This window comes from Saccopteryx leptura, chromosome 10, assembly GCF_036850995.1.
Source record: "Saccopteryx leptura isolate mSacLep1 chromosome 10, mSacLep1_pri_phased_curated, whole genome shotgun sequence".
In the NCBI taxonomy this organism is placed as follows: Eukaryota; Metazoa; Chordata; class Mammalia; order Chiroptera; family Emballonuridae; genus Saccopteryx; species Saccopteryx leptura.
The window spans coordinates 48,332,155-48,357,311 of record NC_089512.1 but is presented as its reverse complement, the minus strand read 5'-3'; the positions used below and the strand labels follow the sequence as shown (position 1 = coordinate 48,357,311).

General features: G+C 43.3%; 2 protein-coding genes across 2 annotated transcripts in view; one reads left to right on the top strand and one right to left on the bottom strand.

Moving 5' to 3' along the window:
- SYN2 (synapsin II) overlaps positions 1–25,157 on the top strand; it is a 232,737-nt gene that overhangs the window by 184,821 nt on the left and 22,759 nt on the right. Inside the window, exons 3-8 of the mRNA XM_066351761.1 lie at positions 262–353; positions 2,796–2,952; positions 8,040–8,129; positions 18,330–18,392; positions 18,786–18,928; positions 24,840–24,914. Of these exons, the coding sequence (XP_066207858.1) occupies positions 262–353; positions 2,796–2,952; positions 8,040–8,129; positions 18,330–18,392; positions 18,786–18,928; positions 24,840–24,914 (620 nt within the window). The remainder of the gene's footprint in view (positions 1–261; positions 354–2,795; positions 2,953–8,039; positions 8,130–18,329; positions 18,393–18,785; positions 18,929–24,839; positions 24,915–25,157) is intronic.
- Positions 9,111–16,255, bottom strand: TIMP4 (TIMP metallopeptidase inhibitor 4). Its single transcript, XM_066351762.1, has 5 exons — positions 15,704–16,255; positions 14,496–14,593; positions 13,944–14,058; positions 11,166–11,290; positions 9,111–10,556 (listed from the first exon to the last, which is right to left on the bottom strand). The coding sequence occupies exons 1-5, from the start codon at positions 15,840–15,842 to the stop codon at positions 10,359–10,361; spliced, it is 675 nt and encodes a 224-aa protein (XP_066207859.1). The 5' UTR covers positions 15,843–16,255; the 3' UTR covers positions 9,111–10,358.

The window sequence follows — 25,157 nt, the reverse complement described above, 5'->3', positions numbered from 1 at the left end:
TGCAGAAAAGACACTTAACTGCTTCTTCTGCCTCACAGAGTTACTATGAGTTAACTGAGATCAGTTTGTGAAAATGCTTAGAAAACTATAAATAAAACGTCTGGTGGTGGGGATGTCACTGCCGCTGCTGCTATGTGGAGAACTTGGCAAAGTCAATACTGTGTTCTGATTTCTCTACTGTTATTTTCATTTATTGTTTTTACCATAGTTAAAAACACATAACATGAAATTACCTTCCTAATCCCTACTGTTATTTTCCAGGCAGAATTTTCAGAGCTCAACCTGGTGGCCCATGCAGATGGGGCCTATGCTGTGGATATGCAGGTACTCCGGAATGGTACAAAGGTTGTCCGGTAAGGTCCTTTCTGTCCTAGGGATTACTGTCACTGTCTTCAGAGTTACCATCTCTGGCTTGCAGCAGTTTCAAAATCAAGTGATGGAGTAGGATAATAGTGCTATGTATAGTGTGCAGAACTTGATGATGTATGCTGTGCAGAAGTGGTACAGGAAGGCAGAGAAAACCAGTCCCTGCCTCAGGAAGCTCTTACTACAATGGTAGAGAAAGCTTCATGGACTGAGACCTTACTTCGAAGTAATGGGTTTCCTGTCAGAGGGGTTCCAGGACTCCAGCCCCACTTCAACCAGTGCAGCTCATTGTTTTTATCTCTGCATATATTTTTCCTGGACATCAGGGTTCCATTGCTATTAAAAAAAGTTTGAAAAACTTTTAATCTAGCTTAACTTCCTATTTTACATTAATCTGCTTAGATTCGCTCAGTGAGTTGGCAGCAGAGCTCTGTGTTCTATGTGTCATTTCTATATTCTTCATCCCTAGGAACTCATAACTCTTATAGGAAAGCCTAGAGTCAGAAGCACTTACATGCTGGGTAGAATGCTGAGCATTTAGAGATGTGATCAAATATAATACAATTCTTGGAGGGAGGTGATAAGAATTCTAGATTGGGGGAAATGATTTCCACAGTATAATTCTTATCAAGGGCTTGATGTGGCTTCAAGTTTTCAGATATCAGAGTCTTGTTCCAGAAAGTCTTCACTTCACTGTCTTCCCTATCTCAGCCTGCAGTGCCCTGACACTAAGACTTCCAGTGTGCAATAAGAACTGGGTCAGTGACAAAACTCAGGTATCTGGACCCTAACAATAGGAAAATGTGAGCTCATCTATGTCCATCCCATAAACTAAGGAGGAGGACAGAAAAAGATGGTTGCCTGACTGGTGGTGGTGCAGTGGATAGAGCATCAACCTGGGACACTGAGGACTTAGGATTGAAACCCCAAGGTCGCCGGCTTGAATGTAGGCTCACCAGCTTGAGCATAGGGTTGCCAGTGTGAGTGTGGGATCATCGAAATGATCCCAAGGTCGCTGGCTTGAGCAAGGGATCACTGGCTTGGCTTCAGCTCCTTCCTTGGTCAAGGCACATATGAGAAGCAATCAATGAACAACTAAATTGATGCAACTACAAGTTGATGATTCTCATCTCTCTCCTTTCCTCTCTTCCTTTGCCTCTCTCTCTCTAAAGAGAGAGGGGGGAAGAAAGAAAAAGAAAAGAAAGAAAGAGTGAAGGGAAGGGAGTGAGGGAGGTAGTTTGTCCAGGTGGGAAATGAGCTCAGGGAAATTCTACAAGAGAAATAATGGGTTTCTCCAGCTGCAGGTAAAGTGAGTCATAGGGGTACATGCACACAAACAGGTGGTGACAAGGTGACAAGGTAGTGGGAGGGGTCTGGTAAGAATAATGCAGGCTGTCTCAGGTACCAGTGTAGGAACTCAAGAGCTAGCCATAAGTCTAGAGCTCAGTTCCTATAAGATCTGATCTTAGGCATACAGCTGGAGCTAGTTTCCCAGAATTGCAACAGTAGGAGGTCAGAGCAGCTCTAGCACTTGATGCTAACTAAATCTCCTGACTGACTGAGGAGGGCTCCTTCCATCCCCCATTAAAAAAAAACTGATCTTTGAGCTTGGTTGACGCTGGAGTTATAGCTGGGAGATGGTTGGGTGCCTGGGCAGAAAACCAAGTATGTCATTGCATGTGGTGTGAAATTGCCGAGTCCTGGAGCCTTGAGGTTGGAGGCTGCCTCAGGAGTAAGGGCATGAAGACAGGGGCCCTGGATCAGCTGTGGCTAAGAGCTTTGCTGCCTAAAGGTGAAATGCAGGAAACCTTCCCATGCATGGGAACATTCTGTACTCTCAGTGCTTCCTGTAGCTGTTGCTCAACCTTAGTTCTGCAAAAAATATTTGCACCTCTCCCTAGTGTCTGCTTTGAAAGAATAACATTGAGAAGTCTGGCATCTGGTCTCAACCAGCCTGAATCCTTGTTCTCCTGGGGTCCTGATGAGGGCATCACCTATTTTAAGGAACAGTTTTAAGGCATTAAAATAGGACAGTATCTGCTGGGTCCCCCTTGAAACACCAATTCTGGAGCCATGAGGAGGTTCAGCTTTCATACTTCTCCATAGTGACAGGGAAAATTTTTGTTCATTTGAGGCATGAGGATCTAAAAGTGTTTTTTCCCTCCTGAAGGCATTTGTACCTTAGAAAAAGGCAGTGCTTAACTCAGAGGAATAAAGGAATTTCAGAAATATGTTTCTCAAATCTCCTTTGATATGTGCCATAATACCTCATTTCTAGTCCAAAGGAGAATAATAATAAAATAAGGGGCTTGGACCAGGTAGCCCCTAAGATCCCTTTTCTGTCTTGGACTTTGGAAAGGAGAGACAAACTGATATATATATAACTTGAGGTGCTGTTAATGGCATACTTGCCTCTACATTCTTATCAGGTCTTTCCGGCCAGACTTTGTGCTCATCCGGCAGCATGCATTTGGCATGGCGGAGAATGAGGACTTCCGTCATCTGATCATTGGCATGCAGTATGCAGGCCTCCCCAGCATCAACACACTGGAATCCATTTACAACTTCTGTGACAAGCCGTGGGTGGTAAGTGAGGTCTCTTTCTCCCCCAGGTAAAAGGGTAGGATCCGTGTCCTGTATCTCCCAGTCCCCCAGGGGGGACCACTGGTAAATAAGGTATAGGAGGTACCAGCTTAGAGGATGTGGGAGGAGCTTCAGCTGGGACATGGGAAGGGTAGGCTCTCACAAGAGAACATTATCTTCATAGGCTGGGGTACCTTTGCTGCACAGTGCACCTTTAGTCTCACAACAAAGTCACACCAAGAATCTGTGTAGAGGCCCTTACAAGTCTGTAGGCTCTGCTCTCTGCCATAGGATGAAACAATAAAAATAGCTATTTCTTGCCTTAGAATGGTCTATTGGAAAGGCCTAAGGCCAGTGGGGACAAAGGGGATGGCCATCTTAGAGGGGTATTAGTGACAGAGTCTTTCCAAATGTTTTAATAACCTCAAAATCAGATTTGTCCACAAACATATGAATCAGACACTTATGTGAGCTGGAAGTGTCCTTAGAGATCATCAAACCTGTGCCCGTCATGGAGCCAGCTTTTGAGATTTTCCTATTTTAATTTTAAATAATCCTCACAATAGCCTTACAAGGAAGATATTATTGTCATTATCACTTTTTGTAGAGAAATGAGACCCAGAAAAGATTAAGTAATTAAAGTTATAGAGCCAGGATTTCTCTAGATTGCACTGCCATTCACATAAATTAAGTTACCATGTGTGGAAGAAGTTGGGGTTCTCTTCCTTGGCTAGTTTGGAAATCTAGGAGGCAGTGGAAACTTCTAAGCAAAGAGAAAAAATGGGTCTAGGGGGTGAGTAGCCTGTGATGGCTACTGGGGCGCTCTGGCCTCCCCTTTAACAGCTGAGGCAGCCCAGCTTCTATAACTCTGCTGCTGGCTGGCCCTCTCAGAAGGAAACACCTGCCCCTAATCACATCCTCTTCTGTTTTTAACAAATCAAATTTCAGCTATCACACAGTGGCTTGCCAAGAGTCTTAGCACTGGTGACTGATTTTGCAGTTCCTGGACCCCACGCCTCTCTATTACTCAGGGAACTGGAGGGGGTGTTTTTTATCCCAATAGATCCATTGCCCCTGCTCTTGATTTTTTTTTTTTTTTTTTTTCACAACTGAACTCACAGTTTTCCTTTGGAAGCCAGGGAGACCTGACAGTGTAAGAAAGGCAATGAATGAGGAGTCACAAGATCTGGGAGCTGCTGTGGTTGAGGAGGGAGATTGGATTCCCAACCTCCATTTGTTTAGCATTTCCCTCTGTGTGGCCTGAGGCATCTGGAATCCTGAAATTTTACATAAACAAGCTAAAAGAGTGGTGTGATTTTAGTGTGTTGCTGCTCATAGAACACACATGAGGCCTTCACCAAGCTTTTTTCTAAAGACCTTCCCTTTTTTCCTTAGTCGTGTGACCTTCCCTACTACCCAGGGGTCTCCAAACTTTTTACACAGGGGGCCAGTTCACTGTCCCTCAGACCATTGGCGGGCTGCCAAATACAGTGGTCCTCTCACTGACCACCAATGAAAGAGGTGCCCCTTCCAGAAGTGCAGTGGGGGCTGGATAAATGGCCTCAGGGGGCCGCATTGCGCTGGCCGTAGTTTGGGGACGCCTGTAGTCCTTCTCCCATCCCTTCTGTACGTGTTAGAATTTGGCTCCCTCATAGCCACACAGGGTGATTCTGCTATTATCAGCTTTTTCTGAGTTCACTAATCAGCCTTCTGACTAAGCACCTCTCTGTGTCGTGATTTCTTTGTCTATAAACTAGGGATAATAATAGTACCTGCCACCAGTTTGCCAGTCTGGTTGTTACAGTCCTCTAGTGTTTAGGGTCTCTTATAGAAACTGGTTCCCTGCTTTATGTTTCAAAACTATGCCAAAAGCCAGGGAGGGGAGGATTGGAAAGCCTGCGCCTAGGGCTTTGCCCCTCCTGGGATCTGGGATCTGGTGAGAGTTCACATTCTCACCCATTCATAATCCCAGCACATTGCCTTTAGCATCACATTAGAACAGCAGAACTCCTCAGCTAGACACCAAGTTCTCCCGTCATTTTTACTCTAAGTAGCTGCCACACTAATAGCATTTTATATGTTGTTCTCTGCCTTTTAAAGGGAGTGGTCAAATTTGACAACTGTGAGGGGAGGGGTCCCTCTGACATGATGACTGTGGTTCACATTTTCTAAATTTCTATATTGTGAGTACCCTTGGTGTGAGGAAAGTCCTCAGTTGGAAAATGCTCACTTTATGTCACTGTGTCTCTGAGCACATACACTCTCATAAATTGGTTAGGACAAGCACACTGGGGTTTTGGATGCAGAAGTATACGTATTAATGAAAGGAGCATTTTGGATAAAGCAAGAACCTCTCCATATCATGTTGCTTCAAATTCATCTGAAATCCTTGTTACTCTTTCTAGGTTTTTTTTAGACACAGATATATTAGGGTTGATTAAGTGTTTTATTTCCAGGAGGGATAAGGATAAATTATTAAATTCAGACTGATCTTGAAATCCCACTTCTTCTAAGAAGTCTTTCCTGATTCATTACCTAAGTGGTTATAATGAACATTATCTTCCTATTTGTTGCCAATACCACCCCCAGATCCCAAATCCATTCTTTTGTCTATGCATAGAGGAAATAACCCTTATCAGATATTACATTTGTTTAATTGGTGACTGTGTGCTTATGATTTAATCTAAGTTTCCAAGGAGGCAGGTATTATATGCCAAGCCCAGTACCTTGAGCAGACAGGAACTGCTGGAGATAAGGTTGAGGAGGGTAAGGTGAGCTCCCAGGGATCCAACTAGTGCCTGGGAACTGGCTACTGTTTCAGTCTTGGCTGTCCCAGGACTCAGGGAGTCCGCCGTGGGCCTTCCTGGCATCACTGAAGTGCCTGTGTAACTCCCACATGTTGGGAAGATTGGGACTCACATGCCTTGGTGCCGTGCCTGGGCGCGGGCTGCAGCAGAGCAGAGGCTGTTAAGCAGGGCTGGCTGGGGATGCTGAAGATCCTTGGGAGCTCAGGCAGAGCAGGAGTCCTGCCAGGCTGAGGTGGGCCGGCGGAACTTAAAGATCAGATGAGGTGGTGGAGAAAATCAGAGAAGGCGGGAAAGGAATGAAGGGTCGTCTTGATAATCAAAGCAAATTGAAGAACCATAGAATAGTTAGTACAGCAGGATACAACAAAGAGTGCACTGGGCAAGAAGAGACCTAGCAGCCCCAATTCCAGGCATGATCAGGGATCCTGGGCTTTCCTTTGCTTCTCTAGCCTGTCGCATCATGTGTAAAATGAGATGTTTGGTCCAGAGTTCTCTAAAGTCTCTTTCTATAATAAAATCTTAGGAGTTGGAGAGTCCATGAATCATACTTTCAGTCCTGGTGGAGGCATTAGAGATCTAGAACCACCAACCGTGTGTCACTAAGGGAAGTGATCCAGAAATTTCAACATTATCCAACATTTCGAAAATAGTTAATAAAATTCTCTTTGCCCATGAAAGGACCACAACAGATGATCACATAAACTGCAGTTTGATGATGGAGTTTGGGAGGAAATACAATAAAAGATGTTGTTTGTAGTAAACAGTTTGAAAAACTGATCAAATTCAATGCTCTCATTTTATATATGAAGAAAATGAGGCCTGGAGAGGAGAAATTACTTGCCAAAAGACACCTAGTGAGTGAATTATAAACAAAATAAGAATCAGAAGACTCCAGTTTTCTAATAACCCAGTGTCAGCTTTTACTACCCCAGACCCCTCTCTCCCACTGGCTCATGTGTTAACACCCCTTAGAGAGAATAGGACCTGAGCTTTTGAAAAATATTCTAGCTTTCCTTTCTCTGATATATAGAAGATAGGTTTGATCTGGCAACTTTTCCTTCTAACAGTTTCAGAAATTGGTTGCTTAGACTGTAATGTAACCCAGTAGTGCTAGGAGAAGGATGCTGGATTACCTCTGCAACCAGTATACGGGGATGGGGGTATGTGAATGGATTGAGTAGAAAAGTACTTTGTGTTAGCTGGGGTAAGAGCACGGTTTCTGCAGAGCTTTAAATGCAGCTACTAGAAGGAATAGATAGAGCTATGAATTGGGAATAAAGGGGCCTGGCTATGAATCTGGCTCAACTACTGTGTGACCTTGGGTAAGTAACCTGTCTAAGCCTCAGTTCTTTGCTTATTAAACTGGGGTGGGGTATTGGTGGTGCTAGGTCTTTGCCAAAGGGCTTTCAACATGGACATTATAAGAATGTGTAGTTCACCTATTCTTCATGGAGTTTGGTTTCTCACAGGTCAAGGGTCCAGCTGAGTTTAGTTTTTAGATGAATAGTAAGTGCCAGAAAGACTGGGTCTGTTTATATTATCCAGTGTTTTTCAACTGCTGGTCCTTGGACCAGTGCTAGTCTGTGAAATAGATAACCACCCTGATGTTGCCCTATAGACTATAATCTTTATACAACATCAGGGTAGCTAACTCTTTTACAAACTGGCACGAAATTTCTGACAGAACTGTCCGTGGACTGGCAGTGGAAAAACATTGCCATGACCATCAAAGTCTTTCTGAAGAACAGCTTCATTTATGATCTCCCTGCTCAAACTCTGATGACTTCATACTGCCTATAAGGAAAAACTACCATTTCTTTGCCTGTCATTTGAATTTCCAAGACTTGGCCCCATATTACCTATCCAGCTTCATCACTCGGCATCTCTAAGATGCAGGTGTTTGAAATTAGCGACCCAAATTTCAATCTCAGCTTCACCTCTTTGCAGCTCTGTGACTTTAGTCAACTTTCATATCATCTCTGAGTCTCATGTAAACTGAAGATGATAAGGTATCCAGTTCCTCAAATTAATATAAGAGTTCAAGGAAATATCATTAAAATTGAGTAGGTACTGCATGAATGTTAACTCACTTCCCTCCTTTCCTCAATTAAAGAATACATTCCTTCCTTGAGAATAGGAATTATATATATATATTTTTACATCCTCAGAGCATTTTGCACAAAGCCCTCAATGCTCAATAAGTATTTTTTTGATAAATTTTTTTTTGTCTGTCTGTTCTATAAGTTGTCTAGATAAGCTGAAAGATTTGTTTCTCTTTTACAGTTTGCCCAGCTGGTGGCCATCTACAAGACATTGGGAGGAGAAAAGTTCCCACTCATTGAGCAGACATACTATCCTAATCACAAAGAGATGGTAGGTGATTGAGTGGGGACTTGAGTCTCTCTGCTATTTTCACTCTGAGTTTGGTCCCATGGTAACTGTGGGACTCTGAAGAGGGCTTCCGTATCTCAATCCCAGAGAGATTCTGTTGGGATTGAACTGTGGACCTGCTTTGTGGGCTAGAGTGGCTGGATTTTAGCTGATGGCCCCTTATCTCCAAAATCTGGAGACAGAATAAGGAAAGCAGAAACAAGGCATTTTATTAAGCTGAGAAAGTAACAAACCTATGGATCAATAATCAAAAGATCCACTGCTTTGGGTTCTAGCCCTGGCCCTGCCATGTCTTTGGACTAGTTAAATTTAGTCACTTTGTGTCACTTTTCCAACTGGAAAGTCAAATGAACATAATTATTCCCAAGCAGAATATCTAATTTGGTACAAAATTCAAGTGATATTTTTTAAATAATAGCCTTCTGGAAAAGTGTGACATGCCCTTCAGATGTCAGTTGTTATTGCTGTTATTATTACTAGGGCCTTCCATTCCTTTGGCTTCATCAAGATTGAGAAGACTGGATTAACATGCCTTCTCTGAGGCCATCCAAGGAGCAGAGAGATGGTATGGTTGGTTGGTACGGAGTTTATTGCTAATAAGGTTTTTCTTTCATGGAAACCTTATGCTCATTCCCCCTTCTTCCCTTCTGTTCCCACATCCTCTGTCCCAGGCCTGCATGGTCAGTTGGTAATCATGCTTAACTCACCAATGAAGACTCTACCGTAGCATTCCAAATGTACTCTAGGACAGAGATTATCTTTGTTTCCCTCTCACTCCTTTTTCCAGAAGGGACCTCCATTTGCACCATTTTTGTGAATCAAGAGCTTTCTTCTGGTATATTGTGCATGGACCTACTTATCAGCAAACAACATGTAGAAGATGAATAACAACAACTTTGGGCCTTGAAAAGAACTATCTCCTTCATCTTTGTTGGAGCTTTCTCAGATAGAGGCTCTGAAACGTTAAACCTTTGTCCTTTAATAAATCCTTGAGACCAACATCAGGGTTTTTCCTTTGAGGACAAACAAGGAAGCCTTGAAGAGCTAAGGAACTCTAGGAGTCTGTACTAGAGTTCTCAGTGAGTCCAAGACACAGTGGTAAGGGGACTGAGCTGAAGGGAGTATGGGGAGCAAAGCTGAATTTTTCCTACTATAATATCTAGCAGGGTTGACCACTAAAAAAAAGAAAAAAATTGAAAAGTATATTTTTCACTTACCATCCTTTTTCTCCAAGGGTACCTGTGTTATTTCTCTGCTGTCCTCTGTTCTGAAATTTGCCTTCAAAAAAAGACCTCCTAAGATCTCTCTGAGGTGTCAAAAACTAATGGAGAATTTCAACTCTACAAGAGAATGGCTTCTATGGCTTAAAATTTTTTTTTGAAGTAGGAATGAAGAACATTAGTAATCTAGTAGAGAAGGACTTTGTAAAAGAAACAGAAGCTTTACAGACATCAGTTGAAGGCATTAAGGATAGTTAACCTGTAGAGACAATACCTAAGACTATTCTTATCCAAACAAGTGTGCTAACTGGGCCAGACCCTCTGCCAGGAATGTTATAGAGGAGACTAAAGCCTATAGAGGGAGATTAGGCCATTGTAATTCTCATATTGAGGGACTCTATGCCCCTACAAGTCATTTCCCCAACAGATGAAAGTATATGAGAGGATTGGGATGAGCCGAGATTGGAGTAGAGGATACACAGCCATAGTATGTTGTTTTTTTCATTCTTCCAAATCAACCTGTTTATGATACTGTCAACCTGTCTTCTGGTATTGTAGGTCAGAAGACAATGCCATCTCTTATGTATAACACTTACCATTTTTTCTCTATTAGATCAATTAAGGTAAGAGAAAACACATTTTTCTAGAGAGAAGAGAATAGTTCTGGCCAGAACTAGTTTGATTCTAAGCTAGAGTCAAAACTTTCAGTAACAGGTACTGGCTGGACTAAAAGGGTTTGGGAGGCAGGAGAGAAAGGCTGAGGACAGGATAGATGTCATGCTGTTTTCCTTAACCTTTGACAGGTTCTAGGCTGGGGTCTCAAACACAAGCTGGATCATGCCCCAGACCTGCTCTAAAGCTAGTCAGATTGTCCACTTGGTACTTCCCATTGGCAGCAACAAAGAGACAGGTGGTGATAGTCAGAGCTCAGCAGAAAGAACTGTCTTGGTCTTCAGGACTTCTGAAGGAATGTGGTGGTCAGTGTTCCCTACTAGGGCTGGATGATGTCAACAAACTCCTTCCTGAGGGGCAGGCTTCCCTGGTACCAGCTGCAGGTGCCATCAACATGCTTCATACAGACATAATGTTGTGCCTGGTACCCATAGCGTTTCTGCTCCAACAGCCAGTCTGTCCAGAGGCACTCGTTGGGGGCCGAGATGGTACAGGGCACTGTATAGCAGGTGGTGATCTAGAGTCATAGCCATACAACATCAAAGTAAGTAGGGTGTCCTTTTTCTATTATTTCCTTTCAGACTCCTACATATCCTTACACCTAGCTCAAATGCCCCTGCCTTATGAAGCCTTTCCTAGTCTCCAAAATTCCCTGAGTTTCCCCTTCCCTGTGCTCCCTACATACAGTTTGCCTCTAATGGTATCTCTGGAGTTAGACAAACCCAAAGGTCCTTACTCTACCACTGACCTTGAGCAAGTTACTTTACCTCCTAGAGTATTAATTTCTTTATCTTAAAATAAAAATATTAATTTTCTTCATATATTTTTTATAAAGACTACATTAAAATATTTTAAATAAATTGATTAGTAGGGGGCCTGGCAAAGAGTAGACTCTGTTTAAATGGTAGCTGTACTATTTCAGTTTGCCTTATCTGATGACCACCTTCCCCGCCAAAATGTTAGTTTGATATCACAGTAGACCATCTTGCTTTCATACAGTGCCTGATCCATGGCAGATCTCCAATATACCATAGTAAGTGAATAAAGACATGCATGAAGGGTGAGGCTTCAGGGCTCAAGACCCTTTCCCACCCGCAAAAGAACTTGAAAATGGACATTTTCTTACTTGGCAGCCACAGTTCAGATGGTAGTGGTGATTCAGACTTTCTCTCTGCAAAAAGGACAGGTTCTCCCAGGGCTCAATGTAGTTACACAGATGGATGAAGACTTTTCCATCATTGAGGACCTGACCTTCAAGGGGAGATGGAGGAGAACTGAGCATGAGGAATCTGTTTGTGAAGCTCCAGAAGCCTAGGCCCTTGAAGAGCCCAGAATTGCAGCCTCTTTAATGGCTTTTGGTGGCAGTGGTGACGTGAGGCTCAGTGAAGTGACTTGAAAAACTTCTATAATCTTTATATCAAAGAGTATGTATGTACAAGGAGAGTTATGGGATAAAGGCATTTTCCTTTTAGTGTGATGCAGAGAGAACATGGGCTTTAAAGTAAGACTCTTGATGAACCTCCTTCTTTTCTATCATTTATTAGCTGTGTGATCTTAAGAAAGTCGTGTAACTTCTCAGTGGAGGATGAGAATAATAAGGTTATTGTCAGGATTAAATATGAGAATATTTGTAAAGCTCCCAGCACAGTAGTGGGCCCATAGACTATGCTCAATTAATAATAGGTCCCTTTCTCTTTCCATCCCTTCTTAATATCTACATAGGCCAGTCTTCTGCCCCACTGATAGTTATATTAGTAATAAGATTTTCCCCCTAGGAAGGGGAAAGTTCCCCTTTCCTTGCCAAACTCTCCTCTCTTCCAGAGACCCTTTTCAGTATCACTTCATCCTCAATCCATCTCTGACCATGCCAGCCCACATTTCTTAGAACTTTAGTACTCAGTCGTTTATTTACTGAGCAACTACATACTAGATGTCATACCAGGAACACAGAAATAAATATGACAGGATATCCTCAAGGAGCTTAAAAACAAGTAGTTTGGACAAATAAGGAGGCACAAATTACACTATTGTGTGCTTATATACGTAAGTTATACTATATTGTGATTATATACAAGATGTAGTATAAGAACACAGGTAAGCACGATTATCTCTGTCTGTGGAAGGGGTGGGGCAAGGAAGGTATTTAAGGGGAAATGGTGCTCCTATTGGGCCTTGAAAGGATGAGTAGGAGTTTACCTGCCAGACAAGTTGGGGGGGAAATTTCTGGACGTTGAGACTATCCTATGCCAAGGTGAAGGGATACAGCTCCAAATACATTCTATAACTGCACGTAGTTTAGTTCAGCTCTGGGGAAAATGAGAGGCTGGAAACTGTCAGTGAGAAGTGACAGGAGACAAAGCTGGAGAGGTCAGCAATATTATGGTCACAAAGAGCTTTCAACATTAGGTAAAAGAGCTTGTGCCTTCTCTTGAAGAGCATGGGCACCACTGATGACTAATAAGGTGACTTGTGTTTTGTCATTTATCTTCACTGTTGGTTAGAATTGACCTCCTTGAGGGCAGAAATCATGCCTCTTGCTTTTCCTGATGCACCACAGTGTGCTAGGCACACAGAGGGTAGGTGCTAGGGAAGGAGGTGGCCTCATCTGCTAGTCCTGGGATGTTGAGAGTTCAGTGGCATGCTTTGCCTCTGCCTCTCCTATCCAGAGGCTCTCAGATGAGCACAATTTCACATTCTTAGAACCAAGGAACCCCTACCGGATTGTCCTCAAATGCAGTGAGTCTCAAGAGCCAAGTCTGGACTGTGAGCTCTTTGAGGACTGTGACTTGTTATGAGTCTCCACTCTCCTGTCCAAGGCCTGGTAGCTAGTTGGTGGTCATTCATTGCTGAAAGGATGGACAGATGGTGGAATTCCTCCTTCTGTCCTCCTTATCTGCTGCATTTTTCTTTTCCTCATCTTTCTAAGTACTTCTCATCCTGCAGGTTTAATTAAGATCCCAGTTACACAGTGAAGCTTCCCTGTTTATAACCACACAAATACCTTCTTCCTGAACTGCAAAAGTATGTGTTATTGCATTCATTCACTTATGGAATTATAGTCTTAAATGGTTCTTTAATTGTTCTATCCCAACTAATTCAGCATGGAGGATACCTACCCAGGCCCAAGTTCACAGAGAACCATGCTAGACTCAGGACTCCTTTTAGGGCTTGCGCTTTACTGTACCTGCAGAATATGGCCTGGAGTGTGAGTTAGCCACACAGGCTCACCATCTATCAAGAGTATGACCCAATTCTGTGGCTGTCTAAAGCTAATGCCATCATAGGCAATAGTAACTATAATGTGTGTGTTGAGGGAGGAGGGATTGCACACACACAATTTTTTTTTACTCTGTGAAACTAAGACCTTTCCTGTGGTTTTGTGTCCAGTTCATTGTCCAGTGCTAGGGAAGGGACAGGGACAGGCTATATCCCATCGGAGAAAGGTGGCCAGGATAGGAGGGACTGGGAACCATGGCCAGCAGACTTGGAGCTAGAGTGCTCACATTGGTCATCCTCAGAGCTCTGAAGGATCATCATAGAGCAGAGGGCAAAGCTGAATATACAAGTGCAGTGTTAGAGGGGCCGATTTGGGCTCAGGACACCAAAATTTTTATCCTAATTAAAACTGTTTGAAAAAGGAACCAGCTACCCTAACCTGGGAAAGCAACCAATCCTTAAAATAGTGAAGCAGTGGCCAAAATCACTGTAATGAGGATTCTTGCATTGAAGGGAGGTTACCAGGGCCCCTCCCAACCCAGAGATTGTTTCTTAGTAACACAGCTCTGTTTTATGCCCAAGAATATGTCACCTGCTCAGGTTGGTGCCCAAGGACAGCCCTGGCTCCTCCTAAGCTGCCTTCCTCAGGACAGAAACTGTTGGGGCCACTTGCTTCTCTTTTACTTACCAGTCAAAAGATACTGCTTCTGGCTGTTTACTTCTAGTTTTACACCACAGAGGGAAGAATCAAAGGGTGTATAGATAAACTGAACATCCTTGACTTTCTCAAACCCTTTAAACAACTGAAAGGCAATAACAAAAAAGCAGTTTTGGGTCAGGAGTGAACTTTGTATCTTAACAGGAAAAACTCCTCATTTCTTAATTTAAAAAAATTAAACAAATATCTAATTCAGGATATGATATACACAAATGGCTCAAGTGGATCTTTCTCTCTTTTAAAACATCTGAACCTTGGTTATACCGGTAAGATGGGAGGTACCGCCAGCAGCCCCATGCACTGGCAGCTATAGGACTTGAGGGACAGTGAGGGCCTTTCTTGTACTGTCACTCAGATTCTGTGGGCCCTGCTTCCAACATATCATCCACTTCCACTTTTCAGCATGTACATTCAGGATCACTGAGCCTCGTTACCTAACTATCAGCCCCACGCTTCCTAGAATACAAACCCCACTCCTCCCAAAGGCCCAGGGGGTAAAAGCCCTGTCCTGTCCCCATGTACCTTTATCTGTTTGATTTCATACCGGATCATTTTTTGAGTGTCAGCAGGGTCTGCACTGGCAGGAACTACCTTCTCACTGGAGATTTTGGCCCGGATTGCTGCATAGGAAGTGAAAAGAGGGAACCTTCAGCAAACTTTGGAAGCAGTCCATGAGGGATCTGGATTACCTGGGGAGAATTTTGTAGGAGAATTTTGTGTTGTGAGAAGGGTGATGTGAGGGAGTGAGGACTGTAGGACCTGGAAACTCCTCCTGTGCAGTTGGGCCTAATAGGTCCTTCAATCTGTACACATTACCTGCTAGTTTTGAGAATCTAGTTCTCCATAGCCCAGGGTGCCAGGTGGTGGAGGTGGGCATCAGGATATAGGAGGGAGGAGGAGCCCTTGAGAGCAGTCAGTATGGTGATCTACTGATGGCCCAAGTCCTAAAACAGCCTGCCAAGCATTGATATTAGTAAGTGTTTATTGAATTAAGAAATGATGAGACTGCACATTTAGGCATTAATAAAAACCTGTGACATTCTTCCTCAGTGTCTGGCCTTATACTAGGTACTAGGCCCATAAACATGATTAAGACAGGGTCCCCCATCCTGCAGAACCCTTGGTCTAGTGGAGAACACACAAAGAACAACACAGCATAATAGGAGCACAAAGGTTGGAGATGCTGTGGTAGCACCAAGGAGTCAGGAAGCCTTTGGGGAAACGGAGATACCTGTGTAAGACTTTGAAGAAGGAATAGGAATTGGCCAGGCATTTTGGGATGGGGGAAGTGCATTCCAGACAGAGGGAAGAGAAAGGCAAAAGATATGTATTGGGGTGGGTGCATGGCTCAATTATAGGCTTGTACACAGGGATGTTTATCATGAAAGTCCAACCCCTTGGTCCCTGGCTTCCCCCTCCCCCCATCCAGTAGTTCAAATAATCACATTATAGTTTCAGTAACTTGTTTAATGACACTCCATCATTGCAGTAGGCAGGTGAGGGGGTCGCTTTGGACGCCTCTTAGCAGTCTATTTCCTTACAAGTCAGCCAGGCTCTGCGCTTGCAAGGTTGCTATGGTGCCGGCCTTGCCAGACCCATCAGCCCCAACGGGAAGCAACTGGTTTGGAATTTGAGCTCCTCCCTTTCCCTCCAGACAACAGGTCTGCAGCTCGACCCCCAATCACACACAGCCACCCCCTGCTGTGGACCTCCCCAGCCTTCGGACTCACCAAGCGCAGAGTGGCAGACGTGCTGCTGGGGATGCGCTGGGGCGCAGCTGCAAGCTTCCCCCAGCCCCGGCGGCCGCAGCAATGCTAGCAGCCGCAGCAACAGCGCCCAGCTCCGCACGGTCTGGGGGCTCCGGGGCATGACACCACAGAGCCCCGGCTAAGCCTGTGGGATCTGTTGGATTAAACAACCCCTCCAGGGTTCCTTCAGAATGCCTCATGCCCCTCACCCAAGGCTTTATGAGGTGGACCTAGGGCCAATCCCGCCCCATGGGTTCCGCCCTCCTTTGGCTGTCGGCCACCCACTGCTGCACGACCCGCGGCTCTCTTGACTAGTAGCTTCAATAAAATTGAGAAGCCGGGACAGGCCCTTAGTCACTATTTCCCTGCCTGAGAAGTGGAGGGAAGGCAGTAGGAGTAGGGGATGGCACTAGGAGATGCTGTAGTGTCATGGCAAAAATAACGCACAACAAAGACAACTGCAAGAGGCAGAAAGACCAAGAGATTAATTCAGGCAGAAGGAACAAAAGTGAAGAGAGCCACAAAGAGAAAGATTGAGACAGGGAGAGTCATAGAGAGGCAGACGGAATTATAACAGGCAAAAGAGACAGTGACAGAGAAGGACGAACCCCATGCTGAGCTGCACACTGGGAATGACACAAGCTACTCAGGGCTTCTTTCAGCTGCAGGAAGTGTTTTCAATGCCCTATTTAGGAGGCTCCAAAGCAACAGTAAACAGTGATGAAATAAGACAGAAAGTTGGGGTGTGTGTGTGTCTTGGCTCTGTCAGCTGGGGGGTGGGGAGAGATGTCAGAGAAAGCAGCCAGAAACCCTTTATGGGAAAGGGTTTCCCATACCCGGAGCTTCAGACTGCAGATGGCTGAGGATAGTGTTTTTGGTGTGGGCTCACGGCAGAGTATCCTATTACTTAGCGAAAACCTGGGACCTCAAAGCCTTCTAGATTCTAGACTACACTGATTCCTACCTCATGTAACTACTCACGGGGGATACTGTCTTATACAGGGTGGGGCAGAAGTGGAGTTATAGAAAACACAGTTTATTGGCATTCTAAGTACACAAAACAGTTTATTCTTGTATTATTTATTAATTATTGTATTATTTTCTGTTCAAACAACTGTAAACCTACTGTATATAACAAGGTGGGACAGCTTAGAAAACGTAGAAGCAAGGCACTTGGAGCAGTGTGACTGGACTCTTGTCCACGCTGCCGGAGCATAGTGCTCCAAGGCTCCAAATACAAAAAGCTCTGTGGGATTATTGTAGTAGGATGGTGCCACATAGGGCTTGGAAGGTAGGAGGCTGGGTTCTGATTCTATCGCTAAGCAGCTTTGCAACCTTTGCCTGTCTAGGCCTCACTTTTTTATTTATATATATATATAAATAAAATATATATATATTTATATATATAAATAAAATAGGGTTGAACTACATAATTTCCAAGCCATTTGAAGTTCTTTGAGCCAACCTCAGGAATACTAGGAATACTGAAATCTTTAGGTCAGGTACTCCTAGTATCTGGTCACACAGGATTTTCATGGGAATCTGACTTTGCATCAGTTAACATTATTTCCTTCCAAAGACACTTTTCATTTTAATGTGGCAGGGATGTTTGAAAAGAAGGAAATTGAAAGAGAACTGAGCCTGACTGAGAAAGATGAGGTTGGGTGTCCAAGTACAACACCCAGACTATTATAGAATCTGTTGTATTACTGGATGATATCTCAAAAAGCATCCAGTCCAGTCTCCTTATTTGGCAAATGGACTGAAGTTCCATGAGGTAAAGTGACTTGCAGATAGTCAGTGGCAGCAAGTACTAGAATGCAAGTCTCCTGGTGTCTATTGCAGTGCTCCTTCCAATGCACCATATTCCTTCTGTCACTGCCTTTTTGTAACAGCTTGGATTCCTGCTTTTGGAGGGTAGTTCTTTTAAGTTTTTATTGTTCTTCTGTTAAAATGCAGCTACCTCAAGATAGAATTTATTCTCTTAAGGATGTCTTTTAAATGATAAACATATTGAATTTTTACATTAGCTCTCTTCCAAACCCTGAGCCAGGCCGAAATAGGCCTTAGAATGCCAAGCTGTTTGTTGGTTGAATTTGGGGTGTTGGCGAGCAGTGAAAACCCTGAAAGGGGGAGAAAACACAGATTCATTGTAAGAAAGCTAGATGTGAGGGGGAGAGGAAGGTACTAAGAGGTACATAACGAAAGGGACATTAAGATTCTAAAGATATATTCCTATTGTAATTATAGTTTACTCGGGTACAATTTATGTACAATAAAATTCACTCTTTCAGAGATGCATTTTTTTCAAATTTTTTTTGACTAAGGTCCAGTCCTGCCTGGATTTTTCTAATGTAGAGAAGATTGGGACAAGGAGTTTTAAAGATATAGACTACAAGACTTACAAGTAGGAGAACAGACTTTTTATAGATCTGCCACTAATATGCTGTGACATTAGGCAAGTCACTGTCACTGTATGGGCCTGTTTTTTAATTTGTAAAGCATTAAAGCGCCCTTTCAAAAGTTTTCCCAAGAAAAATAGTTGTAGTATTCCACAGAGAGACAGGCATGCCCTGACCAATTCGTTTTTTTTCTTTTCTGCTTTCAGTTGACACTGCCCACATTCCCTGTGGTGGTGAAGATTGGCCATGCTCACTCGGGCATGGGCAAGGTAAGGCTGGGGCCTGCTGCTCTTTCAGGTTGAGGCCAAGAAGGACACTTTTCAGAGAGTTTGATTATGTACTATTCTTCCCCCTATGTTATTGATGAATTCTTTCCGAAGAGAAGATGATTTGGCCCCTCTGAAGTCATGAGTGTTGCCCAGACAAGCCTTTTTCAACAAGCAGAGTGCAGGCTCCCTGCTTGATTCCTTGGGCCTTTGCAGTTAGTGTGGCTCCTGAGCCTAGGAGGGGAAGCTAGAGAAAAGGAGTCTCCTAGGGAGATGTGGCAGCAGGGCTTACATACAGAGGGGAAACATCTTGATGGGTGTGGAGTCCTCAGGTTCTTGTGACTCTCAGTATGTGTATGTCTCCTTTTCTCCCTCTCTGCCTTGCTCCAACATTAGGTCAAAGTGGAAAACCACTACGACTTCCAGGACATTGCTAGTGTGGTGGCCCTCACCCAGACCTACGCCACAGCAGAGCCTTTCATTGATGCCAAGTATGACATCCGAGTCCAGAAAATAGGCAACAACTACAAGGCTTACATGTGAGTGGGGTGGGTTTACAGCAGGTACTCTTCACTTTCTCCCCAGCCCAGTAGAGAATCTCACATCAGGTATGAGAGCCTCCAGGTAGCAGCCACCTCTCAGTTTAACCACATCTGGCCCACAAGGCAGAGAGCAGAGAGAGAGTTCTATGCAAGTCAGGGAATCTTAGCCTGGGTTCCTTTTAAGTCATTAGGTCAAAGAAGGAGTCCATGAACTAAGATGAGAAATAAAATTAATATTTATTTTCACTAACCTTTAAGTAAAATTTGGCACTCCCCAGATATGAACTAAGACAATAGACTATAACAGTAGCAGCAGAAGCACAAGTGACTTTGTCACTAAAGGTAATCAGATTTTTTTTATTTTTATACATCTCTGCCAGATATCTCTAAGTACCAATTACTGTTATCATTACTAAAGTATGGTAGTTATTAGACCCATCACTACATTTACTCCTGTAAGTACATTTGTTACTTATAAGGAAACATTTTTTTACTAATCACAGATTTATTTGCTTAATATTTTGGTAACTCTATTCTGATAATTATTTTAAATAATTAAGTTCCTTTGTTATCCTGTAAATTTTATTTTATACATTTACGTTGAAAGGCATCCATATGGTTCACAAGGTTGCCAGAGCACAGAAAAAAATAAGAAACTCCTGATATAAATATATAGCCTTAAAGCACTGCAGAACATTAAAAGCCTAGTGGTTATAAGAATAGATGACTTCTCCACATCACTGTGTTCATTGGCCAGAATGGAAAGTTAAAGATTTCCTCTATTAGAATTTAGAAAAAGAAGAGATTTCAAGACTACCTGATTTTTCATAATATACATAAGAATACAAATGGGTTATAATTCCAGTTTTGGAAATACTAATCTCCCATTTTTAGAAAAAAATTTAGTTAGGTTTTTTGTTTGTTTTTCTTTTACAAAGAACAAACATTAGAATATATGAATTTGATATTTGCCACTCAGGTCTTCAGCAGACTTCAAGGTTAAGCAACTTTCCTTTCCCTTGTCCATCATTTGTTTTTCTTTCTTCATTTCTTTTTTAGTGACTCTACTCCTCACTCTTGAAGGTAGTAAGAATCCTTTTCCCTGTACCCTTCTCATACCTATAGTTTAGTTTAGCTCTTTTCATACCTATGATTTATATCACTCTTCTCTGAGCACTCTGGGCAGAAGTGATAGGATCATCTCTGCAGACCCACTATCTTGTGCAGCAGTAGGCACATAGTAGACACCCAATAAGTAGTCAGTGAACAGCTCTTATAGAGAATTGAGGCATCGAATTTTTTTAGCTTTATTGACTAGATTTCTGCTTTTTAAAAATTTATAAATTTTTATTTATAGTCTTTCTGCTTCAGAAAGGAATTTAGGGATGCTTTAAAATTTTGCACAATGTAAGACAAAATAACATTAAAGACCATTACAATAACCATCTAAAATTAATATGTTCAGGCACCTAGGAAAGCAGATTTCCTATCCTTTAGCATTAAAATCCCCTAAATAAACACAAAGTTTATGACAATAAAGCAAGAGTGTCTTGATCCTTAAAAAGGAGACATACCACATCTTAAGGCTTGGGTTTCAAAGGGCAATTTAAATGAAACATAAGAGAATCCTCAACTATTGATAAAAAGTAGGCAACCAGAGCAGCTTTAGAAAATATTTGGGCCCTGGCCGGTTGGCCCAGCGGTAGAGCGTCGGCCTGGCGTGCGGGGGGACCCGGGTTCGATTCCTGGCCAGGGCACATAGGAGAAGCGCCCATTTCCTTCTCTACCCCCCCCCTTCCTCTCTGTCTCTCTCTTCCCCTCCCGCTGCCAAGGATCCATTGGAGCAAAGATGGCCCGGGCGCTGGGGATGGCTCCTTGGCCTCTGCCCCAGGCGCTAGAGTAGCTCTGGTCGCAGCAAAGCGACGCCCCGGAGGGCAGAGCATCACCCCCTGGTGGGCAGAGCTTCGCCCCTGGTGGGCGTGCCGGGTGGATCCCGGTCGGCGCATGCGGGAGTCTGTCTGTCTATCCCCGTTTCCAGCTTCAGAAAAAAAGAAAAAAGAAAATATTTGCTTGCTTTTTTATTTGGAAGGGACAGTCAGTTATTTGGGGGAATGTTTAAGTCATCTTAGCACCTCTTCTCCAAACTTTCGGCTATCCCTTTGCTCTCAGAAGAGAGAATTGGCTTGGCAATAGCCAAGATCAAGTTTGAGATTTTGTTCTTCTCCCCAGCTTTCACGCTAGACATCCTGAGACAGCCACATTTGGTGTAAAGAAGGTGCTATTCCTGTTCCACTCTCAGTAGGATAGTAATGTGGGTCCTTCTGTGGAGGTCAGATGTCCTGTGGGTCCTGAGAGTCCGTTGAGCTGTCACTGAGTGACTTCTCTGTGTCTCCTTTGCTCCCACATGCCCCAGGTATCCTGTATGGATCTGTGCCCTGCATGCTATTATTAGAGAAAGGTATGAAGTGTAGGGGACATTATTATTTTATTATTGCTATCTCAAAGTTACTGAGAACCCTGTTATATACTATGGCCCTGTGCTAGGGACATGGAAGTAAGTGACTTTCTCTGCCCTTGAGGAACCCAGCCTTGTCACAGGGGCAAACTTGTAAAAACCAGTGTTAGGAAGACAGTGTTATTTTCATATGATCTGTCTTTGTGTTGCTATTTAGATTTTGCAAGCCACTCCACTGTTAGTTTTTTTTTTCTGAGCTTGGTAGTGGAGTATAGAGGTAAGTGTAGCACAATGAAGGAAACAATAGCTCTGGATTTTTATCTTATATCTACTTTGACTAGATATATAATCTTTTTTTTATTTTTTTATTTTATTTTATTGTATTTATTTTTAATGGGGTGACATCAGTAAATCAAGATACATATATTCAAAGATAACATGTCCAGGTTATCTTATCGTTCAATTATGTTGCATACCCATCACCCAAAGTCAGATTGTCCTGTCACTCTCTATCTAGTTCTCTTTGTGCCCCTCCCCCTCCCCCTTCCCTCTTCCTCTCCCCCCTCCCCCCGTAACCACCACACTCTTATCAATGTCTCTTGGTCTCACTTTTATGTCCCATCTACGTATGGAATAATGAAGTTCCTGGTTTTTTCTGATTTACTTATTTCACTCCGTATAATGTTGTCAAGATCCCACCATTTTGCTATAAATGATCCGATGTCATCATTTCTTATGGCTGAGTAGTATTCCATAGTGTATATGTGCCACATCTTCTTTATCCAGTCATCTATTGATGGGCTTTTTGGTTGTTTCCATGTTCTGGCCACTGTGAACAATGCTGCAATGAACATGGGGCTGCATGTGTGTTTACGAGACAATGTTTCTGAGTTTTGGGGGTATATACCCAGTAGAGGGATTGCTGGGTCATAAGGTAGTTCTATTTTCAGTTTTTTGAGGAACCACCATACTTTCTTCCATACTGGTTGTACTACTTTACATTCCCACCAACAGTGGATGAGGGTTCCTTTTTCTCCACAACCTCTCCAACATTTGCTATTACCTGTCTTGTTAATAATAGCTAGTCTAACAGGTGTGAGGTGGTGAGATATATAATCTTGAACAAATCGTCTAACCTCTCTGAGTCTTAACCTCCTTGTCTGTAGAGTGGGGACAAGCATCCCAGCCTACTCACATCAGGGGACTTGCAGTGAGGCTCAGATGAGAGGCTTCGGGAGGAAGAACCTTGAAAAGCAGTCAGGAGTGTACCAGTGTGAGTGTGAGGAGTGGTTATTACATCAGTCCACTCGCTGCACTGCCTCAAGGCTCTGAAAAACTAGCTGTGCTAGGTTTCTCAGTATCTGAAATCAGACATCTGGGAAAGGTACACCTGGAAACTGCTGAGTGGAGACTAGCACATTCAATCACCAATCAGTAGTGAGTGATAAAGACAGCTCATGAAGATCTATGTCAGTGGTGTGAGCAAGGCTTTTCTGTCCCCTAGGCTATCCTCATCATCTTGACTGAAGTGAAGATTAATAATTAAAGACTTTTTTGGTGTTTTACAGTTTATTTAAAATTGTAAACAACCCTGTGTTTACACAGGAATAGGGAGGCTCAGTCAGGTGAAGTAATTCACCTAAGGTCATCCAACCAGTGAAGAGCAAACCCCAAACCAGAAACCAGGTTATCTGCCTCCTGTTTAGCTCAAGACTAGTTGACTCTAACACATGCTCATGGTGGAGGATGTAGAGGACAGAGCAGAGACCAGGTTGGTGACTCGATTCTATCAGCTTCATTTGAAGGATGCAGCAACTGAAGTCTGAAGAGGTTAACTGACTTGTTCAGAATCACATGCTAATACTGTAGTGTAGGCCCTCAGAAACCAATTGTTAAATGAATGAATAAGTGAGCTAGTACAGTAGCCATTGGGAGATAGTCACAAGAAATCTGAAGGTGTTTCCAGAATCAATAGAATTCAGTTTGTATATACAGTAGTCCCCCTTATTTGTAGAATCCTGAAACTTTGAATATTATCAACTTCTATATATTCTATGTTTTTTCCTATAACTAATACCTGTGATAAAGTTTAATTTACAAATTAGGCACAGTAGGCCCTGGCCGGTTGGCTCAGCGGTAGAGCGTCGGCCTGGCATGCGGGGGACCTGGGTTCGATTCCCGGCCAGGGCACACAGAAGAAGTGCCCATTTGCTTCTCCACCCCCTCCCCTCCTTCCTCTCTGTCTCTCTCTTCCCCTCCCGCAGCCAAGGCTCCATTGGAGCAAAGATGGCCCGGGCGCTGGGGATGGCTCCTTGGCCTCTGCCCCAGGCGCTAGAGTGGCTCTGGTCACAGCAAAGCGATGCCCCAGAGGGGCAGAGCATCACCCCCTGGTGGGCAGAGCATCGCCCCTGGTGGGCGTGCCGGGTGGATCCCGGTCAGGCGCATGCAGGAGTCTGTCTATTTCTCCCCGTTTCCAGCTTCAGAAAAATACAAAAACAAAAAAGACAAATTAGGCACAGTAAAAGCTTAACAATAATAACTATAATAAAATAGAATAATTATAATAACATACTCTAATAAAAATTATGTGAATACAATGTCTCTCTCTTAAAATATCTTATACCGTACTCACCCTCTTGTGATGATGTGAGATGATAAAATGCTTTTGTGATAAGAGGATGAGAAGTGAATGAGACATTATTAAGTAAAATATGGTTCCTTGAACAAAAGCACTGTGATACCATGACAGTTGATCTGATAACCAAGACAGCTACTAAGTGACTAATGGGTGGGGAGCATATGTAATGTGGATACTTGGACAACAGGATGATTTATATCCTGAGTGGGACAGAGCACTAGATTTTATCATTCTACTTAGAACAGTGAGCAATTTAAAACTTATGAGTTGTTTATTTCTGGAATTTTCCATTCAATATTTTCAGACTTCACTTGACCACAGGTAACTGATACTATGGACGGTGAAACGGTGTCCATGGTTGACAGGGGTGATTACTGTATGAAGTCAACCCAGATACTAAGTGGATAGACAACTGGGAATACAATAAAATATGTACCATAAGTGGTTTACAGACATTTGGACCAAAGACTTTGGTCAAATAACTAAAGTAAAAAGTAGATGTAGGATTATAAGTGAGGCATAGGCCAAGTCTACAAGGGTTTCTTAGGAGAGCAAATGCTCATCTGGTTGAAAGGTCAGGAACGCTCCATGGAGCCAGTGCAGTGGGCTGGACTCTTTTAAAGAGGAGGAAAGCATTGCAGGTGGGGGCTTTGCAGAGGCAATCAGGCTCTAGGCTCAGCAAACAGGCCTCTGGGCTATTAATGGGAGAAGCAGACCAGGAAAACAGTGCTGAGCTAAAATTCTGGAAAGTTTCATGCCTTCTTCCTGCTGGTGTGGCCTACTGCCTGTCTTACCCTGGTGGGACCTACTTGTAGGAGGACATCGATCTCAGGGAACTGGAAGACAAACACTGGTTCTGCAATGCTGGAGCAGATCGCCATGTCAGACAGGTGAGTGAAAAAAGGAATCTAGTCCCTAGACCAGCAAGAAAGGACCTTCCATAGATGAATAGGTGTAAGAATTGAGCCCTGCCTAAAGGGAGCCTCTAATCAGACAGGACAGATGAACACAAAGGCCCAAGCAGCCAGTTAGCAAGATCAGGAAGGACTGGGTTATGTGCTACATTATGGAGACAAAGACTGGACATATCATAGAAGCTTCAAAGAAAGGAATAGTTACTTACTGTATGCTGG

Coding starts and splice junctions, on each gene's coding strand:
- TIMP4 (XM_066351762.1), bottom strand. CDS start 15,842: ATGCCCCGGAGCCCCCAGACCGTGCGGAGCTGGGCGCTGTTGCTGCGG. Junction 14,594..15,703: donor CGTCTGCCACTCTGCGCTTG/GTGAGTCCGAAG, acceptor CTTCCTATGCAG/CAATCCGGGCCAAAATCTCC. Junction 11,291..13,943: donor GAAGCAGTATCTTTTGACTG/GTAAGTAAAAGA, acceptor CTCCCCTTGAAG/GTCAGGTCCTCAATGATGGA.